This window comes from Miniopterus schreibersii (genome assembly GCF_964146895.1).
Source record: "Miniopterus schreibersii genome assembly, chromosome: 8".
NCBI lineage: Eukaryota > Metazoa > Chordata > Mammalia > Chiroptera > Miniopteridae > Miniopterus > Miniopterus schreibersii.
In genome coordinates, this window is record NC_138109.1 from 71670922 (window position 1) to 71694272 (window position 23351).

At 41.8% G+C, this 23351-nt stretch overlaps 1 protein-coding gene and 1 pseudogene across 2 annotated transcripts in view; one reads left to right on the forward strand and one right to left on the reverse strand.

Moving 5' to 3' along the window:
• Nucleotides 1-865: 865 nt before the first annotated feature.
• The window catches only part of SYCP2L (synaptonemal complex protein 2 like), a gene marked incomplete at its 5' end in the record, with an annotated part of 61558 nt that continues 39072 nt past the window's right edge, over nucleotides 866-23351 (reverse strand). Inside the window, 12 exons of the mRNA XM_081145375.1 lie at nucleotides 866-1007; nucleotides 2065-2127; nucleotides 4591-4649; nucleotides 4750-4849; nucleotides 7042-7133; nucleotides 7960-8066; nucleotides 9073-9174; nucleotides 15968-16037; nucleotides 16191-16270; nucleotides 17272-17401; nucleotides 18668-18717; nucleotides 19315-19457. Of these exons, the coding sequence (XP_081001501.1) occupies nucleotides 2103-2127; nucleotides 4591-4649; nucleotides 4750-4849; nucleotides 7042-7133; nucleotides 7960-8066; nucleotides 9073-9174; nucleotides 15968-16037; nucleotides 16191-16270; nucleotides 17272-17401; nucleotides 18668-18717; nucleotides 19315-19457 (958 nt within the window). The 3' untranslated portion in view covers nucleotides 866-1007; nucleotides 2065-2102. The remainder of the gene's footprint in view (nucleotides 1008-2064; nucleotides 2128-4590; nucleotides 4650-4749; nucleotides 4850-7041; nucleotides 7134-7959; nucleotides 8067-9072; nucleotides 9175-15967; nucleotides 16038-16190; nucleotides 16271-17271; nucleotides 17402-18667; nucleotides 18718-19314; nucleotides 19458-23351) is intronic.
• On the forward strand, nucleotides 3249-3632 carry LOC308560384 (small ribosomal subunit protein eS26 pseudogene; annotated as a pseudogene). Its single transcript has one exon. The product of its transcript is annotated as a small ribosomal subunit protein eS26 pseudogene (transcript).

A 23351-nucleotide genomic window follows, 5' to 3' on the forward strand; every position in this document is an offset into this window, starting at 1 on the left:
GGCACCCAAGGCGAGTGGGTGCTGGTGGCCACACCGCTGGGGTGCTGGGATCACATTACCTCAGGGCTGAAATGCCGTTGGTCCATGCTAGATGCCTGACCTGAGGGACACATGGTGAGCCTAGTGGACAGATGCAGATGGCTTGGTAGATGGATCCTGCCAAGCTGGAAGTCCCTGGCAGGCAGAGGATGGGCTGCAGGGATTGTGCCATGTTTTTGGTGGTGTTGCTGTTGTTTAGTGAGCAACTTGAGGGATTTAACAAGGAATAGAGAGAAACCAGAAGAGAGATTACTACCTGGTTCCTCTCATGACTGAGAACAAACACTGTCTAAACAGAAGCCTGATGTTTAGGGTTGTGTGAAACCTGAGCTCACTTCAAAAAAACACCCAAACTGAACTACAGGACCAACCAGAAGTCAGTACATCTCATTTCACTCCGTCCCGTCATCCATCCATCCATCCATCCATCCATTTGACAGTTTTTATTTTACACCTATTGGGTGCCAGGCACTCTGTCCTTTGGTTGGAATATAGATGTGGCCCAGCCTCTATTCTCATATAGTGAATCTTACATTCTAGTGGATAAACTGAACCAGAGAATATAACTACTCAATAGATAAAGCAATCCTGAGGACCTCACAGAGGAGAACTGGTCTGACTCAACTCCAAAAGCCCATGACTATAAGAGGCTAAATAGCTCTCAGTGCCCCTGCCCTCAGAGCACTCCCTCCCTCAGAAAGAAGTCATATGACCATCCCCTATAAGGAACTGGCCAGTGCCAATCAAGCTGAACAGCACTGAAGTTCCTTCCTTTCAACAACCAGCAGAACTCCGCACTGCAATCTGGACCACACGCATTCGCAGGGCAGTTCTTTATCGGCTTTATTTCTTCTATGAATGTTTGCCTGTTGTTCCAAGTATTCGGGAGTTTCTTCTGTTAAATTGCATTTTCCTGGAAAACTGTCCGTTATTCCAGGTTCTCATCAACACTCGGATTGCATAGACATCTGAAAGTTAAAATGTTAATAAATGAGCTCTAGTTTCTGCTCTGCCCACACATGCCTCCCACCCCGAGTCTTCCCTCTCTCTCTAACTGGCATCGCCACCCATCCAGCTGCCGTAAGACAGGAACCCAGGAGTCAGCCTTATCTCTCCTCCCTTTACCCCCTCCTTCCATCTGTCAGTAATGTATTAATTCTGGCTCCAAAATGGACCTGAATCTCCCTTCCTCCCCCTCTCCAATGCTCTCCAGGTGAGCTTTCCTCTGCTATTCTTTGTTTTCTCCTCTTGTGCTCTTTACTTCCCCAATCACTTCTCAACACAGTAGCTAGAATGTTTTTCTTAAAGTAAAAACCAGAGTGTATTACCCTCACCTTCAATGTCTTAGCTCAAAATCCATCCATAAGTCCCTTCACCCTCAGTATAAAATTCAAACTCCCCCCCAAGGTCAACAAGGCCTCACCTCATCGAGCCGGCCACGTTCCCAACTTCATTTCACGTAACTGGCCCCTCCCACCACTGTGAGCCAAGAACTCTGAGTTCCTCGAGGATATCAAGTTCCCCCCCACCAGTTTGGCTGCTTTAAACTGTGCACAAGTCTAGTTTCTTCCTATTCTTGAAACCCCACCTTAAATGTCACTTAGAGATACCTCTGATGACCGACCTATCTGAAATCGATACTTCGCTCTGCTACTCTTCCAAAGCACCTTGTTCGTACCCCTCAAAGCGCTCAGTAAACTTGCAATTATTTTGTTTACTTGTCTTTTTTCTGTATTCCTTCAGGGAATTTATTTTTAATGGCCGTGGGAGCATGTCTGCATGTTAACCGTTGTATTTCCAAATTTAGCACAGTGCCTGACAGCAGAGCAAGCACTGGGTTATAAATGTGTACTGGATGAATGAATGAATGAATGACCCAGATCCAAAAAGATAATAGCTAAAGATGGGAGATACTGTGGGAGAGGAGAAAGCTCAGTGAGGAGTTGTAATGTGGACAAAGTATCTTTCAGTGCTTGTTTCCCTCACTTCAGTTCGCATCTGAACAAAGCCAACCTTTGTACCTACCCCAGGAATGCAGTAATAAAACCGGGCTTTGGCTTTCCTCAGGAAGGCTGAATTGCATTAAGCCTGAAAGACATTGGTCCATCTTATTACATTCACATTAGGCAATTTAAAAAGAGGAGTATACATATATGTATATGCATATACCACAGAGTTATTTCATAGATGGCTATGTTATCAACGTTAGCATAGGGGGGTCAATGGCCAATCTAGGATATCAACATAGGAAATTAATATTTTGCTTGATTCTATTTTATGCAGCGTCAATACCACTAGCCTCCACATAGGCAGAGGTGTTTCACAACCACAACTCAAGTCACTGAATCCCAATCTCTTCGTAGCACTGGGCTACGGGCTGAAATAATCTAGTCTGAGAAAGGGCCTTCTCAGCTCCCTAGAAAAAGCCAACACTAATGTGCCAAACATAACAAAGGGATAGACATTGGATACTGACCAGCTCCAGATACTGGCTCTGCCAAGCTAATGAACCTCTCTAAATCTCACAGGCACTTCAGGAGCTTAGCCCAGAGCTGGGTGCCCAGTAAGAACTCAGGTGAGCTAAGAGCATCACCATCCTCTCTCATCGGCAAGCCACGGGGGGGGTTTCCTTGGGTGTTTGGAAGAAAGGAGCGCAAATGCAAAGCCTCGAGGGATGTATATTTAGAAGCAATTTTGTTCTTTAAATTAGCGGTTCTCAAAGTGTGAACATTTGGAACCCTAAAGGGACCCCTCTTTCCTTGGGGACCCCTAAGGAAACTAAGCTTCCAAAGGTTCCATGAGGTCAGAATGTATTTTGGCAAATGGTGACAATACCAAGACATTATTTGCTTTTTTTATTCTTACTCTCTCACAATATACAGTTGAATTTTCCAGAGGCTGCACGACACGTGGTATCACAACAGACTGAATTCAGAAGCAGACTTGAGCATGCAGCTGTCTTCTATTAAGCCAGACATTAGAGATTTGCAAAAACATGAAAAAGTGCTACTCTTTTCACGTTTCCTGTTTTGAAAAGTCTGATTATTGTTCATAGAAATCTGTTACTTACATCAATCAGTATATAGATTTATTTGATATTTTAAAATAAATATATGTTTTAAATCCCAGTCTCACTCTTTAATGTGGAAAATTTTCACAGATATAACCCATAAATCAAAGGCTCTTTGGGAATCATCAATAAATTTTAAATGTTTAAGCCGCTCTTGGGTCCTCGCTTCCAAGATGTGAGAAGTAAAAATAGAAGGCACAACGGTCATGCCAAAAAAGACCATGGCCAGGTTCACCCCACTCCCTGTACCCATTGTGCCTGATGCGTGCCCAAGGACAAGGCCATTAAGAAGTTCTGCATTCGAAACACAGCAGCAGCCACAGCCAACAGAGACATTTCCAAAGCCAGTATCTTCAGGGCCTAAGCGCTCCCCAAGCTGTCTGCGAAACTACAGCACTGTGTGAGCTGTGCCATTCACAGCAAGGTGCTCAGGAATCCTCCTGAAGCCCAGAAGGACCCAACACCCCCACCCTGATTTAGACCTGCGGGGGCTGCCCCACAACCCCCACCAGAGCCCATATAAAGAGCTAAGTCCTTAAGGAATAAAGAAAAGTTATCTGGAAAAAAACAAAATGCCATTTTAAGTTAAAGAGGTCCTAATTCCAAAAAGTTTGAGAACCATTCACAGCCTGGGGCACTCAGTGAAAAGCATATCCCCTTTAATTACGTAAGAGGGCACATGGAGGGAGCCGCGTGTGGGAAAGAATTGTGAAAATCTGTAGTCCATCCTGTCATTATTAATTGTGTTAAATGGAATACCAGAGGAAGGGTATCCCAAATTTCAGAAGTGTTGCTTGAAATACATGATGCAAACAGAAAACTACCCATCCTAAAGCCATCTGACCTAGATTTCTGTGACAGAAGCTGATTCTCAACTGGCAGATACAGCTTCGGCCACTGTAAGTTAACACGGAGATTCCCTTGATTGTCAAGCCGGAAGGAAACACGAGGATCCCCTTCCAGGGCCCACGCAGGGGCACAAAGGGCCCTGCTCCGCACTACCCCACGCAGTATACTCAGGGAGTGGGAGGGGGCTCCAGATGGACAGAGGCGGCTCCCGCAGACTGGGAGGTGGGATGAACCCACTTGTCATATATGTGTGTGTTCTGGATAGAATCTATTGTGTCATAACACAATTCAATATATAAGTGAAAATTTACTGTTTACTAACAAATCTCAATACTTTGCTCAAAATGTACTCATTTTAATTTTTTAAAATATTGCTCAAAAATAAATCAACTTGGATCAAAAACAGTGACATTTGGATGACCCTGTTTCTGCTTTTCAAAATCTGCACCTCTAGGTGGATGTCCGAAGCCAGGCTCTGCTCAGGGAGTGCTTCAGAGCAGCTGGTTTAACAGGAAGCAGCTACTTGGCTCCTTGTGTGAAGTTTTAGCAAAATCAACCCCCACAGTCTAGCCAAAGCGTTACCTCACACTTCAACTACAATACTTCTAGGAAGAATACATTTTAAAAAATACCTCAGCATTTGCAGATCGCAGAATGATTTCAGATCATCAGCCTGTTTCCCCAAAAATTCCTGAAATTGAACAAAAGGTGTGCTGAAGCAGTGAGCTGTTATTCTACCCTGAACAGATTCTCGTAAGTCACAGAGAACGTTGTAAACAAAAAGAACTTACCAGAGTGTCCTTCTCAAGGTGTTTCAGAGCCTGAATATCCTTCTCAAGACTGGTCAGCTCTTGAAGAACAAAACTGTTAAACTTCTCGAGTTTATTCAGTCTGAGAAATGTAAAAGCAACACATTTCATTGGGAAGGCTTGGCTGTGACAAAAGACGCTCATAGTTGATTTTCTTACTGCAAGGACACTTCTTGTCCCCCAGGTATCTGTTGTGTTAAGAATACACTTCTCTCTTCCCTCCCCTCCCCTCCCTGCCTGACCAACCTGAAACTTAACTATGCAAACTTTGATTTAGTCTTTCAACAGAAGCCCGGAGGGAGCTGGCATTTCAAATCATACTTTGTAGAGCAAGGAGAGAGGACCCCAGGGAAAGGGGGCCGACCTCAGACCCGGGCCAGCAGCCACTATACCATGGACCACGGCTCCCCGAGCTTCCTGCCTTCCACCCGCTCCCTGTTTTCTTACGTAAGCTGGCTCGCAAAGCTGGCGTTGGCTCACAGGCTTTTTTCCCATCTCTAGGCTTATTTCTGAAATTTCTAACAGTCGCTATTCTGTGTCAAACCACCACATAAACTACATATTTGTTCAATTGCTTCGCGTCTGCCTTCCCATCAGGCTGGAAGCCCCAGGAAGGCAGGACACTCGGAAGCTTGCTCCGCGCACTCGCCAGGCTGAGCCCTGCTGGCGCACTCGCTGAACAACACAGTGAGCAAATGCACGCCCCCTAGAAGACCATGGAAGTGCCACGAGCCCAAAGTCCTTCACAGGCTTGTTTTTTGGGGGGGTTTTGTTCTCAATGCATACATTTTTTTATGTTTTATTTATCTTTATTATTGAAAGTATTACAGATGTCTCCCCCTCCCCCCCAGTGACCCCCTTCACCCTGGACCATGCCTCATGGACTTGTTTTGAGAATCACATGACAGTACCTGCATAAATATTTGGAAAAAATTGTAAGTTTCTATTCACATTGTGTATTCTGCCCTAAGGAACTTTCTACTTCCTTCAATTAAGCAAACGGACCTGCCTGCGTGGCTTTCTGCTCCACCTTCCTTTATGGCCATTCTCTCCAACAGAAACAACCTCTATACTCCCTTCCTTTACCTAATTCAAATCTTTATTTCCAGAACCTCACTCCAGAAGCACTCCCCCTGTGATCACTCTGGGTCAACTCCAATCTCTGCAGAAACCCATCTCTCCACTCGCCTTTCTTGCCCCTCACATCTGTCTGAAACCTCAACACCTTTCCACTTCTTGCTACATGGTGACAGGGGTGTGTGTGTTTGCATGAGTGTGCATGCGTGTGCATGTGTGTGTAGTATTTTTTATTGTGGCAAACTATACATAACATAAAATTTACCCTTTTAACCATTTTAAGTGTACAATTCAGTAGCGTTAAGGACATTCACAGTGTTATGCAACCATCATCCAGAACTTCCCCCCATCCCAAACAGAAACCCCATGCTAACTAAACAATAACTACCTGTTTCCCACTCTCCCAACCGCTGGCAACCTCTATTCCACCTTCTGTCCCTATGAATTTGCCTATTCTAGGTACCTCATATAAGCAGAATCATACAATAATTGTCCTTTTATATATTTCACTTAGCACAATGTCCTCAAGATTCATCTATATTGTAGCTTATATCAGAATTCCAGTCCGGTTTTTTGGGATGTTTTTTGTTAATCTTCACCCAAGAATATTTTTTCCATTGATTTTTAGAGAGAGTGGAAAGGAAGGAGAGAGGGAGGGAGAGAGACAGAGACACACTGATGTGAGAGAGAAACATTGATTGGTTGCCTCCTGCATACACCCCAGCAGGGGTGGGTAATCTGCAACCCAGGTACACGTCCTTGACCGGGAATCGAACCTGCAACCCTTCAGTGCACAGGCTGGCACTCTAACCACTGAGTCTCATTGGCCAGGATGCAGAACTCCATTCCTTTTTAAGGTTGAATAATATCCCACTGTATGTCTATACCACATATCATTTATCCAGCATTTTTACATATATACCCATGCTTGCCCTGTCTTCACAACTGGGTTATGAATATTTTAAGATTAATATTTTAGAATCATATAATGGTAGACCATAAAGAGGCTTAAGGAGGGCCTTTAGTTCAACCCCTCATCTTACGAGTGAAGGCCCAGGCACCTGGAAGAGTTAAGCAATGCATCAAACCTCACATCCGCCCAAGCTCCAGCTCCTCGTTACCCAGCACAGCGGTCATGAGACAAGTGTTTGTGAGCAATCACACTTTTATGAACTTGCTCTGAAAGCCACTACTTACCTGCAGTGATGTATCTGGTTTAAAAGCTGTATTAGGCAATTCGGTGCTTGCTTTCCATATTTAGAATAAAGTGCACTCCTTCTGTACCTAAGCTAAACCATAACAACAATAAAAGAAGATCACATTTGGGTTAACCATAACTACACAAACCGCACACAACATTCCTAGCAAACGTTACTGAGCTGTGGTGCGGTGCCATGCTACACACCTCCCATGTACCCCAGGGCCGGCAGAATAAAGAACAGTGAGGTCAACGAGAAACACCTGCGTTCATACTATTGCTACACATACTGGATGTCATGCACCAGTTTCCATTATAAACTAGCTTACAGTGGTGTCGTAGAAAATAAGACTTTGGAGATCTTCCAACTTAGTTAAATGAATGTATATTAGGGTAAGACCATTCTCTCAAATGAGCTATTTAATAACTCCAGGGATATACAAAAATAGGGCAAAAAGGAGGGAACTGAAATGGTTCTAAAGCTGATCTGGTAGATAGAGCTCTGGGACGGCCTACATGTGCAGCGTCACAAAGGTAAGCCAGCACCCTGCTGAACACCCCCCACAGCCTAACACCACCTTGCCCCACACACCTCCCTTCTCCACACCCTCCTTCTCGCCCTCCTCCTGTCTATCACTGTGACCAAATCATTGCTTCCTGGGAGTTCAGGTGTCTGGGAATGCCATCAATGACACCAAACCGTGAGTCCCATTTCCAATAGTCCTTCCCATCCCACAGTGGCAAAGGAACATGAAACAGGTGCCTTATAAATATGAACCACAATTCGCAGAGGCTCTGGAGTCAGTGACCACAGCTAAGACAAGCCTACCTCCCCCAAAGACGCAGGAATACTTGCACACGTGAAAGACGGTGTATTCATAAATAATATGAGCTCTTCCTTGTTCATGGACCATTACCTCATAATTTTTTTTCAGTTCTCTAGTGAAGTTCTCAAAGGTTGTGATAACAGCAGAGCTCTTCAAGGTCTCTGGCACAACTGCCAGGGATGAAGTAGAAATGTCTTCTGAACAATAAAAGCAGAACATTCAGTAAAGTTAACAAAGTGCTTGAAGTAGATGTGCTCAGTCCATGAGCTGCCCGGAGGAGGGACAGTCAGGCAGAGCACAAATCCGACCCGCGAAGCCCCACGGCTGCCTGGCTGTGACTGCAGCGGGCTGACTCTGGCTGAGGCCCACGGGGCCAACTCAAGCCAAGAGTCCTCGCAGCAGGCGCTGCATGTTGCTTCCCAGCAAACCGCCCTCTCTGGCAAGTGCCCGTTTCAGCCAAACTTCCCCAGCACTTTAAATCAGTGCTGAGGTGTTGTAAGAACTGATGGGTAGAGCATTTCTATAAGGGAAACGCTGGCCTAACAACTTCTGGATTCCAGGAGATTCATGAGGGCACAGGAGGGGCCAGGTACTGTTCTGAGGGATTTGCATGTGTCAACTCTTTTAATCCTCATAAAAACCATGGGAAGTAAGTACTGCTATTGCCCACACTGAACAGAGATATCAAATAACCTGTGCAAGCTCACACCAACTGCTTCAGGAGGAAGCCAGGCTGCCTGGCTCTTCACCACCCTCTGTACCTCTGGGTTTCCAATTTTGCCTTGTTGGAGACTTTTGTTTCAAAATATAGTGGCATCACTCATCCAGAAGGCCATCCCCACAAGTGCAGATGTTTCAGATCATTCTCCTTCACTGGTATAGAGTGAATGTATCCAACACAGAAATTTAGTTAACTTTCAACTAAAGCAGAGACCTGTAAGTTCAGGAACCCTTAGGCCCTGAACATTGCCATAAAGAAGAGTTAAGAGGCAGAAATCTAAAGGCTAGCAGGAGATGTGCCTGCTTTTATCTGTAATTTGCGCAACAATTTACTTGTCTCTGAAAGGACAGAACACTTAGTTTTTAGGGCTCTGCAGCTTCTGTGATCTTTAGACTATAACTCTCTGTAATTCGTGTTGGTACATTCTGTGCTTACATTTGTCACACTCTTGCTTGACTGGCTGGCTGGGTGCATGCTGTTACCTGCCAAGTCTGTTTCTTCTATCACTGAGGAAAGGGATCCCGGAGCATCATCTTCGTCCAATTTTGACTGTTTCCACTTAGCAGAACTACTCTCTGACATGTCTAAAGGGAAGCATAGCATGTTAATAACCACATGCACACACGTTTATTTTGTCCCAAGTTTATCTGGTCTTCTTTTCGCCAGTTAATATCTAACCCTGACAAGCAGAAGGTGAAACTTGTTACCTGGTACTAATCACTTAGCATGTGGCACATTCAACAAGAATCAAAGCTCTGAGTCTACTGATGCCTAAAAAAGGCACATGAGAACAGGCTTTGATGAGCTCTGTAACATTTAGGAACACTCTGCTTGGCAAGGTACAGACTGACTGAAACAAAAAGCAGTAATGACTCACATCAGAAACATTCCTCTACCCCAGGCCCCATGAAACAAACAAACAAACAAAACAAAACAAAACAAAACAAAACAAAACAAAAACACTTCCCCAGCTCCAGGCAAAACTGCAAAGTAGCATGGTTTCCAGGCACAGGGGCTTTGGAAGCTCATCTGATCATCTTGCGGAGTGCGCCACCTGCTGGTCACACTGGAGCTTCAGGGTTGTACTGAGGCCTACTGTATAAATGAGGTCACTGGCTCCTCACTAGCTCAAGTGACTTTGAGAGCCTCAGTTCATGAGATTTAAATATAGATTCTCAGGAAGAGATTCATCGAAGAACTTACATGCATAAAAGGCATAGCCCATGGACACACAGACAATAGTGTGGTGAAGTCCTGGGGTAAGGCGGGGGCTGGATGAAGGGGAGACGTGGGTGGGGAAATAGGGGACATCTGTAATACTGACAATAATAAAAAATAAACTTAAAAATATATATGTATAGGTTCTCTTTTCAATTTGGCATTTGCTAAATATTTCCTATTCTCATGTTCACTCTCGCCCCATCCAGGCCCTCCTGATCTTATCAAAGGCAGCACCATTGTCAACAGTGCACTAGTGTTCAGCCTGACTCCTGCTTTTCTTTACCATCTACTTCTCTCCCATCACCAAGGCCTGAGGTCCTGCCTGTAGAATGAACCCGTATCTCTTTCTGCATTCCCACGCCGAGACTGTCCACACCTGCGTTCCCACACCATGACCCTGGAGGATCTCATCAATCCCATACCTTGCACTGTCATCTCCCAAACACCGCTCTTGCCTGAGCTCTCGTAAGCAGCAAGCTTGTGTCTCTAATTGCCTACTCGACATCTCCACCTTGAACCCATGCTGTCTGTTCCTGCTCCCCCTAACCAGTCTTTCCTCCCCACCATACGCTTAGCCCCTACACTAAGTCATGTTAGTGAAGTCATCTGCTTCCCCCTCTCTCCTCACATAGCCAGCTAGTCACTATTGGTTTTCCCTCTGAAAGTTCTAGAATCCAATTTCATTAATTTGCTTAATAAACACTTGAATGTTACTATGTGCAAGGAGTTGTACAATATGGTAGGCAGACAGTAGAGAAGCCAAGAGGCAAGTGTCTCTTTCTCCACTCTGCTCCTCTACCCTGGTCTCCTTGGGGTTCCTCAGACACCCCAGACACATTCTCACCTAGTGGCCTTCGCACTTGCTGTTCCTCTAACTTGAGCCCTTTTCCCCACATATCTGCACTAAGGTTTCCTTTGGCCATACAACCTAAAATTTCAGTACCCCCCTAACTTCTAACCCTCTTTCCTAAATAATTTTTTCTTAGCCTTTATCACAACATAACATTTTAATACAACCTCCCAGCTTTTAAGCCCCTTCCTTGATTTTTTTTCTTAGCCTCTACCACAATATGATATATACAAGTATTACTTTTCTTGTGTATTATGTCTCCCCCAGTAGAAGGTAAGCTCCAATGAGGTCAGGCATTTTGTCTGTTTTGTTCTCTAGAATATCATGTAGAAACGTGCCTCACACATAGCAGATACTCAGTAGACATTCACAGAACAAAGGAATGAATGAATGCTGCAGAATATCCAAGTTTCTACAAAATAAGACATAAGACATCTTAACTTCAGTCAAGATGGTGGCGTAGGTAAGCACAGTACTCATATCCTCGCGCACCACATCAAAATTACAACCGAACTACAGAAATGAGGAGATGTTGGCCAAAGGGTACAAACTTATAGTTATAAAATGAATGTTATATGTCAATTATATTTCAACAAACCTGGGGGGAAAATCCACGAAAGCATAGAAAAGGCTCTCCAGGTCTATCAAAACAAATAAACAAGCAAACATATTACAATGTTTACCTGTTGGATGGGTAGATATGACACTGGGGAATATGCGCAAAAGAGAGGAAACAAAGAATCCTTTGAGCTCTCAAACAAAAAGTCCAATTCACTTGGAAAGGAAAAAAATGCAACCCTGGGACACAGTGGAACACTACAAAGTCCTGAAAAATAACTAAGTCAAAAATGTATACCCAATCAAGCTGCCTAAATTAAAAGTTACAATCAAATATGTTTGAAAATAAAACAGACCATATGGTGAAATAATTTGTAAAACCTCAAAAAAGCAACATCACATATTATAGTCACAGAACTAAGACAATCATGTGTCATATCAATAAAAATAGGGTTAACTCACCTGAAGAAAAATATCTTCAGATTATATCATACAGCAAAACCTATACTATACTATATACAAAAAAAATACCTAATACAAAATGATTTATAAAGGTTGAAAATAAAAACACAGACAATAGTTTGGCTGGTAAGTGGATACAAAAAGAAAGCAAAAATGACAAAACTAGATGAAGTAGAATCTGGCCAAAGAGCAATAAATCAGCAAAGAACAACAAAAAGGGTAAAGAAGCAATCACTTCATCCTAGGTTTCAATGAATTATCATAAATAGTTTCTAAGGAAAATGAGAAGCTGCAAATAAATAAATAGCTGATTAAGCACACAAAGAAACAATGTACCATGAGCTGGTAGCAGCAGAATCAGAGAGCAGAAAGATATTCATGAAAACTTCAGATACTCATTACCAAAAACACCCACTCTTTTTAAAGAAATAAAATCAAACTTAAAAATATTGGCAGGGAACACAGCACTATATAAAATGACCTAGAAGATCTGTAGCGAACCAAACATTTTCTGGAAACAAAAGATTCAATAATAAACATTTCATGATAGAGTCAATAGCAGATCAGATACAGGTGAAAGAGTAGTAGTGAACTGGAAGATTGGGCCAATTAAATTATCCAGTATGCAAATAGAGAAAAGAAATAAAAAATATGTGAGAGTACTTAAGAAACATAGATCACAGAATGAGAGAATATCATGTATCTAACTGGAGTTTTAGAAGGAAAAAGGAAAAATGAGCCAGAAACAATATTTGAGGAAATAATGAGTGAGACTTCCAGAACTGATAAAATACACTATTTCATATATTCAAGATGCCCTGCAAATACCATGCAGGATACAATGAAAAGAGACCACAGTTAGATAAATTTTAATAAATGGAAATTACTAATGATAAATAGAAATAATCTTACAAGTATTCAGTGGCAGGAAAGAAGGGACAAATTACCTTCCAAGGGTGACTGTTAGAGTAACAACTGGATTTTCATCAGCAAGAAGAGACATTAAAAGGCAGTGGAATAATTTCTTTGATGTACTGAAACAAAAAGTTATGCCAACCTACATTCTACACCCAGTGAAAATTTGTTCAAGAGTAAGGGTGAAACAGGCATTTTCATACAAGCTAAAACTGAGGAAGTTCCCACTAGCAGACCTTCACCAAAGTTGTATCACAGACAGAAAGAAAGGGGTTTCACATGCAAAGTGTGAGAAACAAGAAGAATGTGGCAAAGTGGTAAATTTGTGGGAATATAAAAACATACATGACTACATAAAACATGCCTTCACTTTTTAAATTAAATTAAATTAAATTAAATTAAATTAAATTAAAGAACACCACCACATAATGTGGTTGGGGTAGGATAATGGAATTCAGGAGTCTTAAGGTCCTATACAATCTAAGAGGAAAATAATATTATTGATTAAAGTGGAATTTGAAAATTTATGCATGTTATAATTTCTAGGTTAACAGATGAAAAAAAAAAAAAAAGAAGAAAAAAAAAACCACCCAGAGTACAGAACTACAAATGAGTAGAAGAGGAAATGGAATGAGAAAAAATACTTAAGCAAAATAAAAATACAAGAAAGAAAATCAAAATGGTTGGGTCATATAGAAAACACAAAATAAATTGGTAACAAATCCAAATGTAGCAGTAATTACATTATATGTAAATGGACAAAATACTCCAGTTTGAAGACAAATACTATGATATGAGGGGTCAGGGAATCCAACTATAGGCTATTTACAAGTAATATCTATAACGTTAAAATGTATACGTTAAACATAAAAGGATGAAAAATTATACTAAGTCAATTCTAAAAGAAATATCAGACTCAGACAAAAACATTATTGGAGATAAAGGGGCTCACTTCACAATGATAAAAGTTTCAATATAAAATAGTTTATCAATAAGGATAAACTATTTTATTTATAAGCACCTGAAGACATTCTTATTTAATGAGTCGAAATTGAACAGAATCAAAAGAGAACACTGGCAAGTTCACAATCATAATGATTGGGTTTAACACACTACTCTCACCAACTGATAGGAGACTGAAAATAATTAGTAAGAATGTAAAATATTTGAAGAACATAGTTAAGAACAGTGACCTAATGGATATACATATGTAGAGATGATTCACCCAATGATTGTTGAATATACTCTTAACCACATACTAACCTTTAAAAAATCTGACATATATTGGATCATAAAGTACATCTTGAAATTCCAGAGGATGTAATCATACCAACTGTTCACTAGCCACAGGCAATCAAACTAGAGAACAGCAACAAAAAGAGCTAGAAAAATACCACACCACTGAGAATTAAGATATACACTTCTTTTCTTCAAAAGAAAAAAACAGAAAACATTTCAAAATAAGTAATAACAAATATATATTACAACGTGTGGGATTCGCCTATAGCAGTCCTTAGAAATGTACAGCATTCAATGCCCATAACAGAGGAAACAGTGTATGAGAATATCTTTGACTTCAGATAGGAAAGAATTTCTCCCATAGAGAAAAGATTAATAATTTCCAATTCATTAAAGTTTAAAACTTTCCTTTTTTGAAAAGGAAGTCATAAAGACAAACACAGACAGCATCATACAGAGAAGTGCAAACCACAAAGTGGAAGAAGATATTTACAAGACATACAACCAAGTCCGGTCTATATGAAGAACTCCTAGAAATTTATATAAAAAGACAATCCTATTGACAAGTCGGCATGACATTTTAGACATTACACAAAAAAGGAAATTCAAAGGGCTAGTAAACATATGAAATGCTGCTTAACTTTTATCAGGGATATTAAAATTAGAACTTCAATGTATACATGCACACACACACACACACACACCGAAAATTTTAAATACCAAGCGTTGGCAAGAATGTGTAGCAGCAGGACTCTCACACACAGCTGGCGGGAAAGTACACTGACATGACCACTTTGGGAAAACAGTTTGGTACAGCTAAAACTGGTAAAGAAATGTATGCTCCAGGGCCCAGCAATTCTATTTCTAAAAACATACCTAATATTTTTCTCTACCTGCATGATGAAATGTGCACGAGTCTTTAAACTGGCATTATTTCCAACAACTAAAACTGCAAACAAGTCAAAGACCCCATGGGATGCATAAATACATAATGGTATTTTCACGTAACCGAACGCTACGTACGGTGTGAGGACAATGAATATACTTCACTCACATGCAACAGCAGTAAATGGATCTTACAAGTGATTCTGAGCAAAAGAAACAGGCCACACCAGATAGTCACAGCATGATGCCGTTTGTTTACATTTCAAATCAAATATAAACTACGTATTATTTAGGGATGCACACACACAAAAGTAAAATTAACGAAAGGGAAAAGCGACAGAAGCGTTTCCACAGCTCAGGGCTGTTGTGGCCTCTGTGAGGGACAGAGGGGATGAACAGGGCATGGGCCTGTGTGCAAGGGTCCCAAGCCAGTGACAATTTTCTGGTTCCCATTCTGAGTTGCAGACACGGTCACCTTATGATCGCTCTTTAAACTGTATGCATGTCTTTTTTCTCTTCTGAATATGGTATTCTTCACAATGTAAAAGTGAAAAAAGCAAAAGCGGTGGAATCTAACACAAAACGAAGCTTCATGGACTGCTATGAGGGTGGAAGGGGTGGGGATGGTGTGGGGTGGAGCGAACCAAGATTTGGAAAAAGTGATGTTTCTTAAACTGGTGGTTTGCAGATGTTTGCTGTATTGATACACTAAATATCCTGAACACAGTTCAAACTATTGGAATCTCCCTACTATTTAACTTAAAATGTGAAGAAAAAACAAACAGTTCACAAACACCCTAAAGAGTGGTTAGTTAGGCGCTCTACCAATTCAGCACATGGTGAGCTGGCCAGGAAACCTTCCTATCACTGTTACCATGAGGAATGAATTCGGAAGTTTTAATACCTTGGCTACATGACCTTTTGAAACACTGCTGATAAACTGTAAGTGCCCCCACGAAGCCCTTCTGTAAGGCCGAAGAGGAGGGGTGCTGGTTGGCGGGATCCAGGTCTCCAAGCTATATGCTTCTTGACACAAGCCGTTCTCGTTCCTGAGTGAAGCCCCCTGCCCCTCTCCTTGACCTTCACACACGTTGGGAGCTGGTGTGCAGATCACACTGAGCTCTCCAAGGCCTGGCAGCCGGCGCTCGGTAAAGTGATTTTATCTGTTGCAATTTGAGTAACAGCCCAGCCGGCAAAATCAGATCAATTTTGCTGTATTCTGCAAAAAGAGTTTAGAATTCTCTCACCTCTGTCTTCCAGGTTTCCCAGTTTACGCCTGAGGTTAGCACTTTTCATCAGTGAGTCTTGGTTCACAGACTTGAAAAACAAACAGGCCACAAGTATATGTATTTGTGTCAAATAAAACGCAAATGATGTTACATCACCCCTTAAGCGGAACAAGCCAGTACATTAGGCAAATATAACATTAATTCTGGAAAACCCGGTGAAAATTCAACAATTAAACTGTACCTCAGACGCATGCTCTTCAGCTTCTGAGCGCTGCAGTGAAGACGGGCTGCTCTGGGGGCGGGGGCTCTGAAGTTCCGAGTCTTAGAACAGATTCGAGGGAATGAGCACACTAAGCAGCAGCCCCAGGCACTAGCATTTCACCATCCCTCTGCAAGTAAATCCCACCATCAAAAGCAAAGGGGACACAGGACTGACTGAAACAAAAACCAACGACTGGCTCCTTTGTGGCACGTATGGAAGGCTACTGGGTTTGCAGCCCTGTAGATAAAATGAATGGCCAGTTCCCTCCATGAGATCAGCACCTTTCATAGTGTCCATCTGGCCCCAAATTCATGGGCCAGGATTCTACTGCCTCCATCTTGTGGTCCCTGCATCTCCTTCTCTCTTCGTTCCACTCCCCTATTCCCTCTTACTCTCTTCTGCTAATTTTCCTCTCTCCTTGTTTCTTTTCTGCCAGTGGCAGCCAAGCTAGAAGGTGGCCAGTTGCACGCTTACTTAGTGCCGTTATTTGCCTGGCAATGTGCTGAGTAAGCTGATAAAGGTGAGAGAAACAAAACCCCTACTCTTACAAGTTTAAAAAATGCAAGTAGTTTTAATAAAATCCAGTGGGGGGTTAAGATAAACCTTATAGGTCAAGGGTTGGCAAACTCTGGCCCCTCAGGCCCCTTCTGCCACCTGGTTTTACAAATAAAGTTTTATGGAAACACGGCCATGCCCATCAGTTTACATCTTGCCTAGGGCTGATTTTGTGCTGCAACTGCAGAGTTAAATAGTTGCAGCAGAAAGTATAGGGGCCAAAAAGCAATAAGTATGTACTACCCAGTCCTTAAAAAGTTTGCCAGCCCCTGCTAGCACGTCGTCATTTGAGTTGCTTCTTATGCACAAGCTGATCTCAAATGTTAAAGCAAAATTAAAACATAATCTCCTCTATCTCTTGCCAATGAGAATATTGAAGAGAAGAACACTCATGCCTTCACACTTTCTCCAACAGATAGTAAAAGAAAAATGTTTTACGTATTTCAAACTACCTCTCCCAAAATATAATAATTTTTTTCTATGTAAATTAACAGAAATCGGGTACCTGTTTTCTGGGCAGAAGCTTCAGGAGTTAAACGGGCAGAACTACCCTGAAATTTTGGTCCAGAAATTTTTGGAGGTATGGCATTATTTTGCCTGGCGGTATCTTTCCACAATGGTGTTAGAAGTTTAGCCTAAAATATAGTACTTTTTAGAAGTGTTAACATTCATAACCACACAAGACAAGTTATAAAAAATTCCAAGATGTTTCCAATATCCTTTTAAAAAGTTTAAGTATTGGGTTTGCTCCATTTGAAACTAAACACTAAGTCTATTAGATCCCAGAGTTGGAGCACACTAGGTCATATATCAATTGAAAATTCTAAATAAAAAATAACTCCAAGTCAAAGTTCTCAAAGTGTGGTCCTCAACCACAGCATCAGCAACACCTGGGACCCTGATGGAAATGCAAATTCTCAAGCCCCACCTATGACCTACTCAATCAGAAGCTCTGGGGACAGGACCCAGCAATCTGTGTGTTTACAAGCCATCCTGGTCATTCTGATGACAGCTGAAGTTAGCCACTGCTCTAAATCAGGTTCTGGTAAATAACATTTTATCAGAACACAACACGCCCATTCATGCCAGTGTAGTCCATGGCAGCCTTCATGCTACGATGGCAGAGTTGAATACTTTGTCGTACAGGACCTGAGAACCCCTAAGATTCACAGAGGGCTACGCTCCCCTGGCTGAAGGAGGAAGCCAGGTGGGGGGCAGATAACTAGCTGTGGTTGGAGCACTAACCACGTTGTTGTTGATGCCCTCAGAATCCCAGGGGCCAGACATGACAGTTCTCATTTGACAAGAAAAGCCAACTGCTGAGAGAGGTGATTCAGCTAATCACAGGAAAAATCAGCTTTGCATTGGTCTGGAGGACACTAGTGTTCAGACTCTTAACTACTTTGCTATAAAACCAGGGTAACTGAAGGGAATTAAGAACCTCTGAGGGTTTATTCAATGTTTATATAACCTCACAGGCATTTCAACCCCTTGCATAATAAAGACTGAATGTTTAAATCATTAAAAGCTTTGGAAACAACATATCAATAAACTGAACACTAAGGGAAGAATTAAACCAAGAAGTTTATTTTTTAAACTAAACTCAGAAGGGAACACATTTGCAGAAATCAGAACAGCCCAGATTCGATGCACTATTATAACCTTTCGGCAACATTTGGGAACAACAAAAAAGATCCTAAATCTTTACCCAAGAGCCGTACTAAACGTTTAAAAGTCCTTGCAGCTTCTACTGACAGTGGATTACATACCACTGCCTTGTTACTCTCATATTCCCGAAAGGAGTTTTTATTAGAAATAAATACAGCCTAACCCTGAACAGATCGACCTGTGCCATGCTTGATGCCATGGGGCACAGGGCAGCCGAGATAAAATTGACTTACCTGGTCTTTATAGTGGTCACTGCCAGGACTGAGAGGGGAAAGTGGCAAGACTAAAATGGAAGGAGAAAGTATGCAATGGATAAATTTACTTGTGAGAAATACAAAAATTCATCTATCCCTCTCCCATTATACATGTGCAGGCGAGAAGCAATTCCTATTTCCCACAACTGTCTCTAAGGTCTGGCTCGTAAGATCCCTTTCTAGTGATCCAACTCTGCTCCTCACTACCCAGCATGGATTCTCTGCTCCATATCACGTCCTCGAATATGGTCCTCACGTGCTCAGTCTGTCCTTGCAGTTCTACCTAACTCAGCAAGCTGCCCTTCCCCACGCCTATTCTTTCCCCGAGGATGAGCTCAAGTCCCACCCAACTCTTCCCCGAAGCTTTCCGTGATGATTCCAGCTCATTTCAGCTTCCTCCCCTGGGAGCTTCTCCTCCACTTATGGTCAGTTCCTATCTACGGCCATTCCCATAGTTTTGTAGTTTCAAGTATGTACATTGTGCCTTTTCAGTGTAATCGCAGCGGGACAGGAACTCATAGGATCATACGCATCTCTCTGGTGGCCTCTCTCACCACGTACTGAGAAATACACACCTGCCGACTTACTTAAAAAAGGGCCTGAAGGAAGGCAGGCGCCCAACTTACTTCTTAAGCTACTTCTGGTTCTTGTCTTTTTCCTCCTGGGATATGGTTTTAGGGATTTCCTGTCTTGGTGAACCGTCCAAGACAGGGCGGTGCCAGTGGCACTGGAACTTGACTCTCCATTGCTCTCTGAGAAGAGGTGTTTCCTGTAATTGAACTTCCACAGACACAGATGGTAAATGAGCACTTTCAAAGGGGTGTCAGCACCCTCTATGTACAATCAAGCCTGTCAGTACGAAGTCAGGCAAGAGAGGAGTAAGGGGGTCTCTTACGTAAGAAAAAGGCACAGGAGTAAAGAGGGGAAGGGGAAACAAGTCTCAACCGAGCGGCTGTTGCAACTGTGACAAATTCCTCTCTAGTCAGATACTTGCAACTGGAGAGATGCTGGGTAGCTGTTCAAAAGCGGATGCACCTCAATATCCTGTCAATACTGTAACTCCAAAACACTAACCTAAACAACAAAAGAAAGTATACAAATAATTTTTGCAAACACATGCTTGTCTACATTTTAGAAGAACTAAGATAAAAATGAGGGTCATTTCTACTTAAACCTGAAAGCCTTTGGAAACTGAGCCTGGCCCTGGCCGGCGTGGCTAAGTGGTTAGGGCTTTGTCCTGGGCATTGAAGGGTCACCGGCTTGATTCCTAGTCAGGGCACATACCCAGGTCTCGGGTTCAACTCCCAATCGGGCCTGTATGTGAGGCAGCCGATCAATGTTTCTCTCTCACACCGCTGTTTCTCTCTCCCTCTCCCTTCCCCTCTCTCTAGAATCAATGAAAAACATATTCTTGGGTGAGGATTTTTAAAAAAAGAAGAAATTGAGCCTGAACTATAAAGTTAGAGATTGAGGGCAAATCTAATCTGTTCTGGTGAATTATTTAACTGTACATTGATACTTATATTTTTAAAATATTTTTCTATTTTTGATTCATTTTTATAAATGCTGTAACAAATAAATGTTTATGCTCAATTTGAATATAAAATATGTTCTGACTTTAACAAAACACATCTCTATTTGAGCCCTGGCCTCTGTGCCCCTCCAGGGACCCAGTCCTTACGCCACCCTGCGTCTCTCTCAATAGGGGCTCCACCATTCAGCTCGTAACAGCTCGTTCTCATTTCAGGCCAGGGAGGATTCTCATGAATCCAAAGTATTAAGTGGTGACAGTACCTCACATGCTCTTCTCAACCTGACACATCAGCTGGAGGACCAACCCTGTGCCTGAAATGGCGAAGCATAGAAACAGCTCCAGGCGGCAACCAGCATCGCCCCTGTTTACGGTAACACAACCCGTAACCTTTAAGGTGGGTGATGGTGAACTATCTATTTTTCAAATGAATTTATTTTTGAAGACCCAATTTAAAATGTTCAGCAGTTCACCATTTTGTAGAGAAGTTCATTTAAAAAATATATATATACATATATATATTATATATAATATATAATATATATATATATACTAATTTCAGAGAGAGGAAGGGGGAGTGCAAGAGAGATAGAAACATCAATGATGAGTCATTGATCAGCTGCCTCCTGCACACTACTGGGGATCGAGCCCGCAACCCGGGCATGTGCCCTGACAGGGAATTGAACCGTGATCGCCTAGATCATAGGTCGATGCTCAACCACTGAGCAACGCCAGCTGGGCAAGAAGCTCATTTTTGAAAGGAACTCTGTGAGCGAGGCCTATCTGCACTTTCCTCTTAGGATAAAAATAAAAAGGTCGGTGGAAGCCCCACATTTGTTCCAGACCTGCTCAGCCAGTGTCTTGTAAAAACCACACATCACTCCACTGAATGCACCCAATTTAAAAAAACAACAACACACACACAGCAAGGCCTTCCCAGTTTCTTTAGTTTTATATTAAAAAGTGCTGAAAGTTATTTACAAAAACACAAGTACCCCGAGCAGTTGTTTTTAAAGTTGGCTCATATTAGAATTACCAGGAGGGGCTTTAAAACAAATCCTGATGCCCGGGCTCTACCCTGGACCAGCTAAGTCAGAGTCATCTGGGAAGGGATCCAGGCTTGTCTTTTCATCAGCTCCCCTGGGGATCCCAGCTAGAAGATGCGCAGTGGGGAGTGAGGACCACGGCTACAAGCAAGCCAGAAAGAGCCAGAACTCATTTGCTTGAAGCTCATGATCTCCAATTTTTTGAAGACCTCATTTAATGTTCATTATAGAGATTTTTTAAATGCTCTGACTACAGATTTAGAGCACTGACCTTCCCAAGGTGGGAGGCAAGCTGGAGAGGTGGAAGCTGGTGCCCAGAGAAACAACACCACGTCCCTGACTCAGAGCAAAACATTTCAATTCATTACCACATCTGCTCCTATTCAGGCTAAATTTCCAGTGTTAGTAGGTCTTGAACACTTATCTTCTACTTACTAATCTTTTTTCAAAAAGCGAGAACAGGCCTAATACAAGAAAGGTACAGTTCCATATGATAACTTTGTTATTTTCCACTGTATCTACCTGGGGGCTTACCTACTGTTTGTAACAACTCATGATGATTTTCCATTTGAAAGTGAAATAATTCCCTTTAAAGTAAGTTTAAGATCAACTGAATGGAGAAATATAAAGTGCAGACCCATGAGAAATTTAGAAGATGGCAGGCAAATAACTAAAACCTGGGAAGTAATGCCCCCAGACAATAAAAGTTACTTCATTACCGGCATCCTTGTTTCTTGCTTTCTGTCACCTCTGAAAGTAGATTCTTTCCTAAAACAAAATATATCGGGTCAATGGAACTGTACGACCATCATCTGCTCCTTCCCTCGCGTCACAGCCCTAACATTTTTGCCTGATGTGAGCCTCGGGCGTGGGGAGCACCACATCCTATAGACAAACCCACCTTGCAGTCCATTTCCCTAGAGTCGCTGCCTGATAACTGGTTTTTAAAACAAAACAAACCTTTGTGGACCCCTCTCTGTCAGGCAGACAAAGAGGAAGTTAGGGTAGGACCAGGAAATAAGCAACAGACTCTGGCAAAGCTGCAGAGAGGGCTTCCTGTCTGGCTCTGCCTTAGAATCTGGGGTGCTGAAAAAGCTTTCCCCAATTAGTGATGGTGACTATCTTTTCATATACCTGTTGGCCATCGGCATGTCTTCTTTGGAGAAATGTCTATTCAAACCCTTTCTCTATTTTTTAACCAGGTGATTTTTTCCTACTAAATTATGGGAGTTCCTTATGTATTTTGAATATTAACCCCTATTTTATGGTTTGCTAGTATTAAAAAATATCTAAGTGTTGCTGAAGATGTGGAGAAGCTGGAACCCTTCCTTGCACGTTTGATGGAAATGTACAACGGTGTAGCCATTATAGAAAACTGTATGGCACTTCTTTAAAACAATTAAAAATAGAACTGTTACATGATCCAGCAATCCCATATATCCAGTGGAACTGAAATCAGGATCTTAAAGAGATTTCACTCTCATGTTCATTGCAGCATTACTTACAATAGCCAAGATATGGAAACAATCTTAATTAAGTCCAATTTATCAATTTGTTGGTTTTATGGACTATACCTTTGGTGTCATATCTAAGAAATCTTTGCTTAACCCAAGGTTGCAAGTATTTTTCCTTATATTTTCTTTCAAATAAGTTTTATACTTAGGTCTAGGATCAATTTCTTTCGTTAATTTTTTTATATGGTGGAAGGTAAAGATCAAAAATCATTTATTTTATTGCATATATGGATATTCAGTTGTTCTAGCATCATCTTTTGAAAAAAGCCTATCCTTTTGCCACTGAATTGTCTTTGCATTTTTGTTACTGACCAGTTGGTTGTTCATATATGGGTAGGTCTATCTCTGGACCTCCTAGTCTGTTCCATTTGTTTATCTATCTTTAAAATAATACCATATTCTCCTAATACTGTAGCTTTATAATAAGTCTTGAAAACAGATAGTGTGTTAGCCCTCCCACTTTGTATTTCTTTTTGAAATCTGTTTTGGCAATTATTGGACCTTGAAATTTAGAAATAGCCTGCCAATTTCTAAAATAAAAAACATAAAAACAAACAAATGAAAAACTCTGC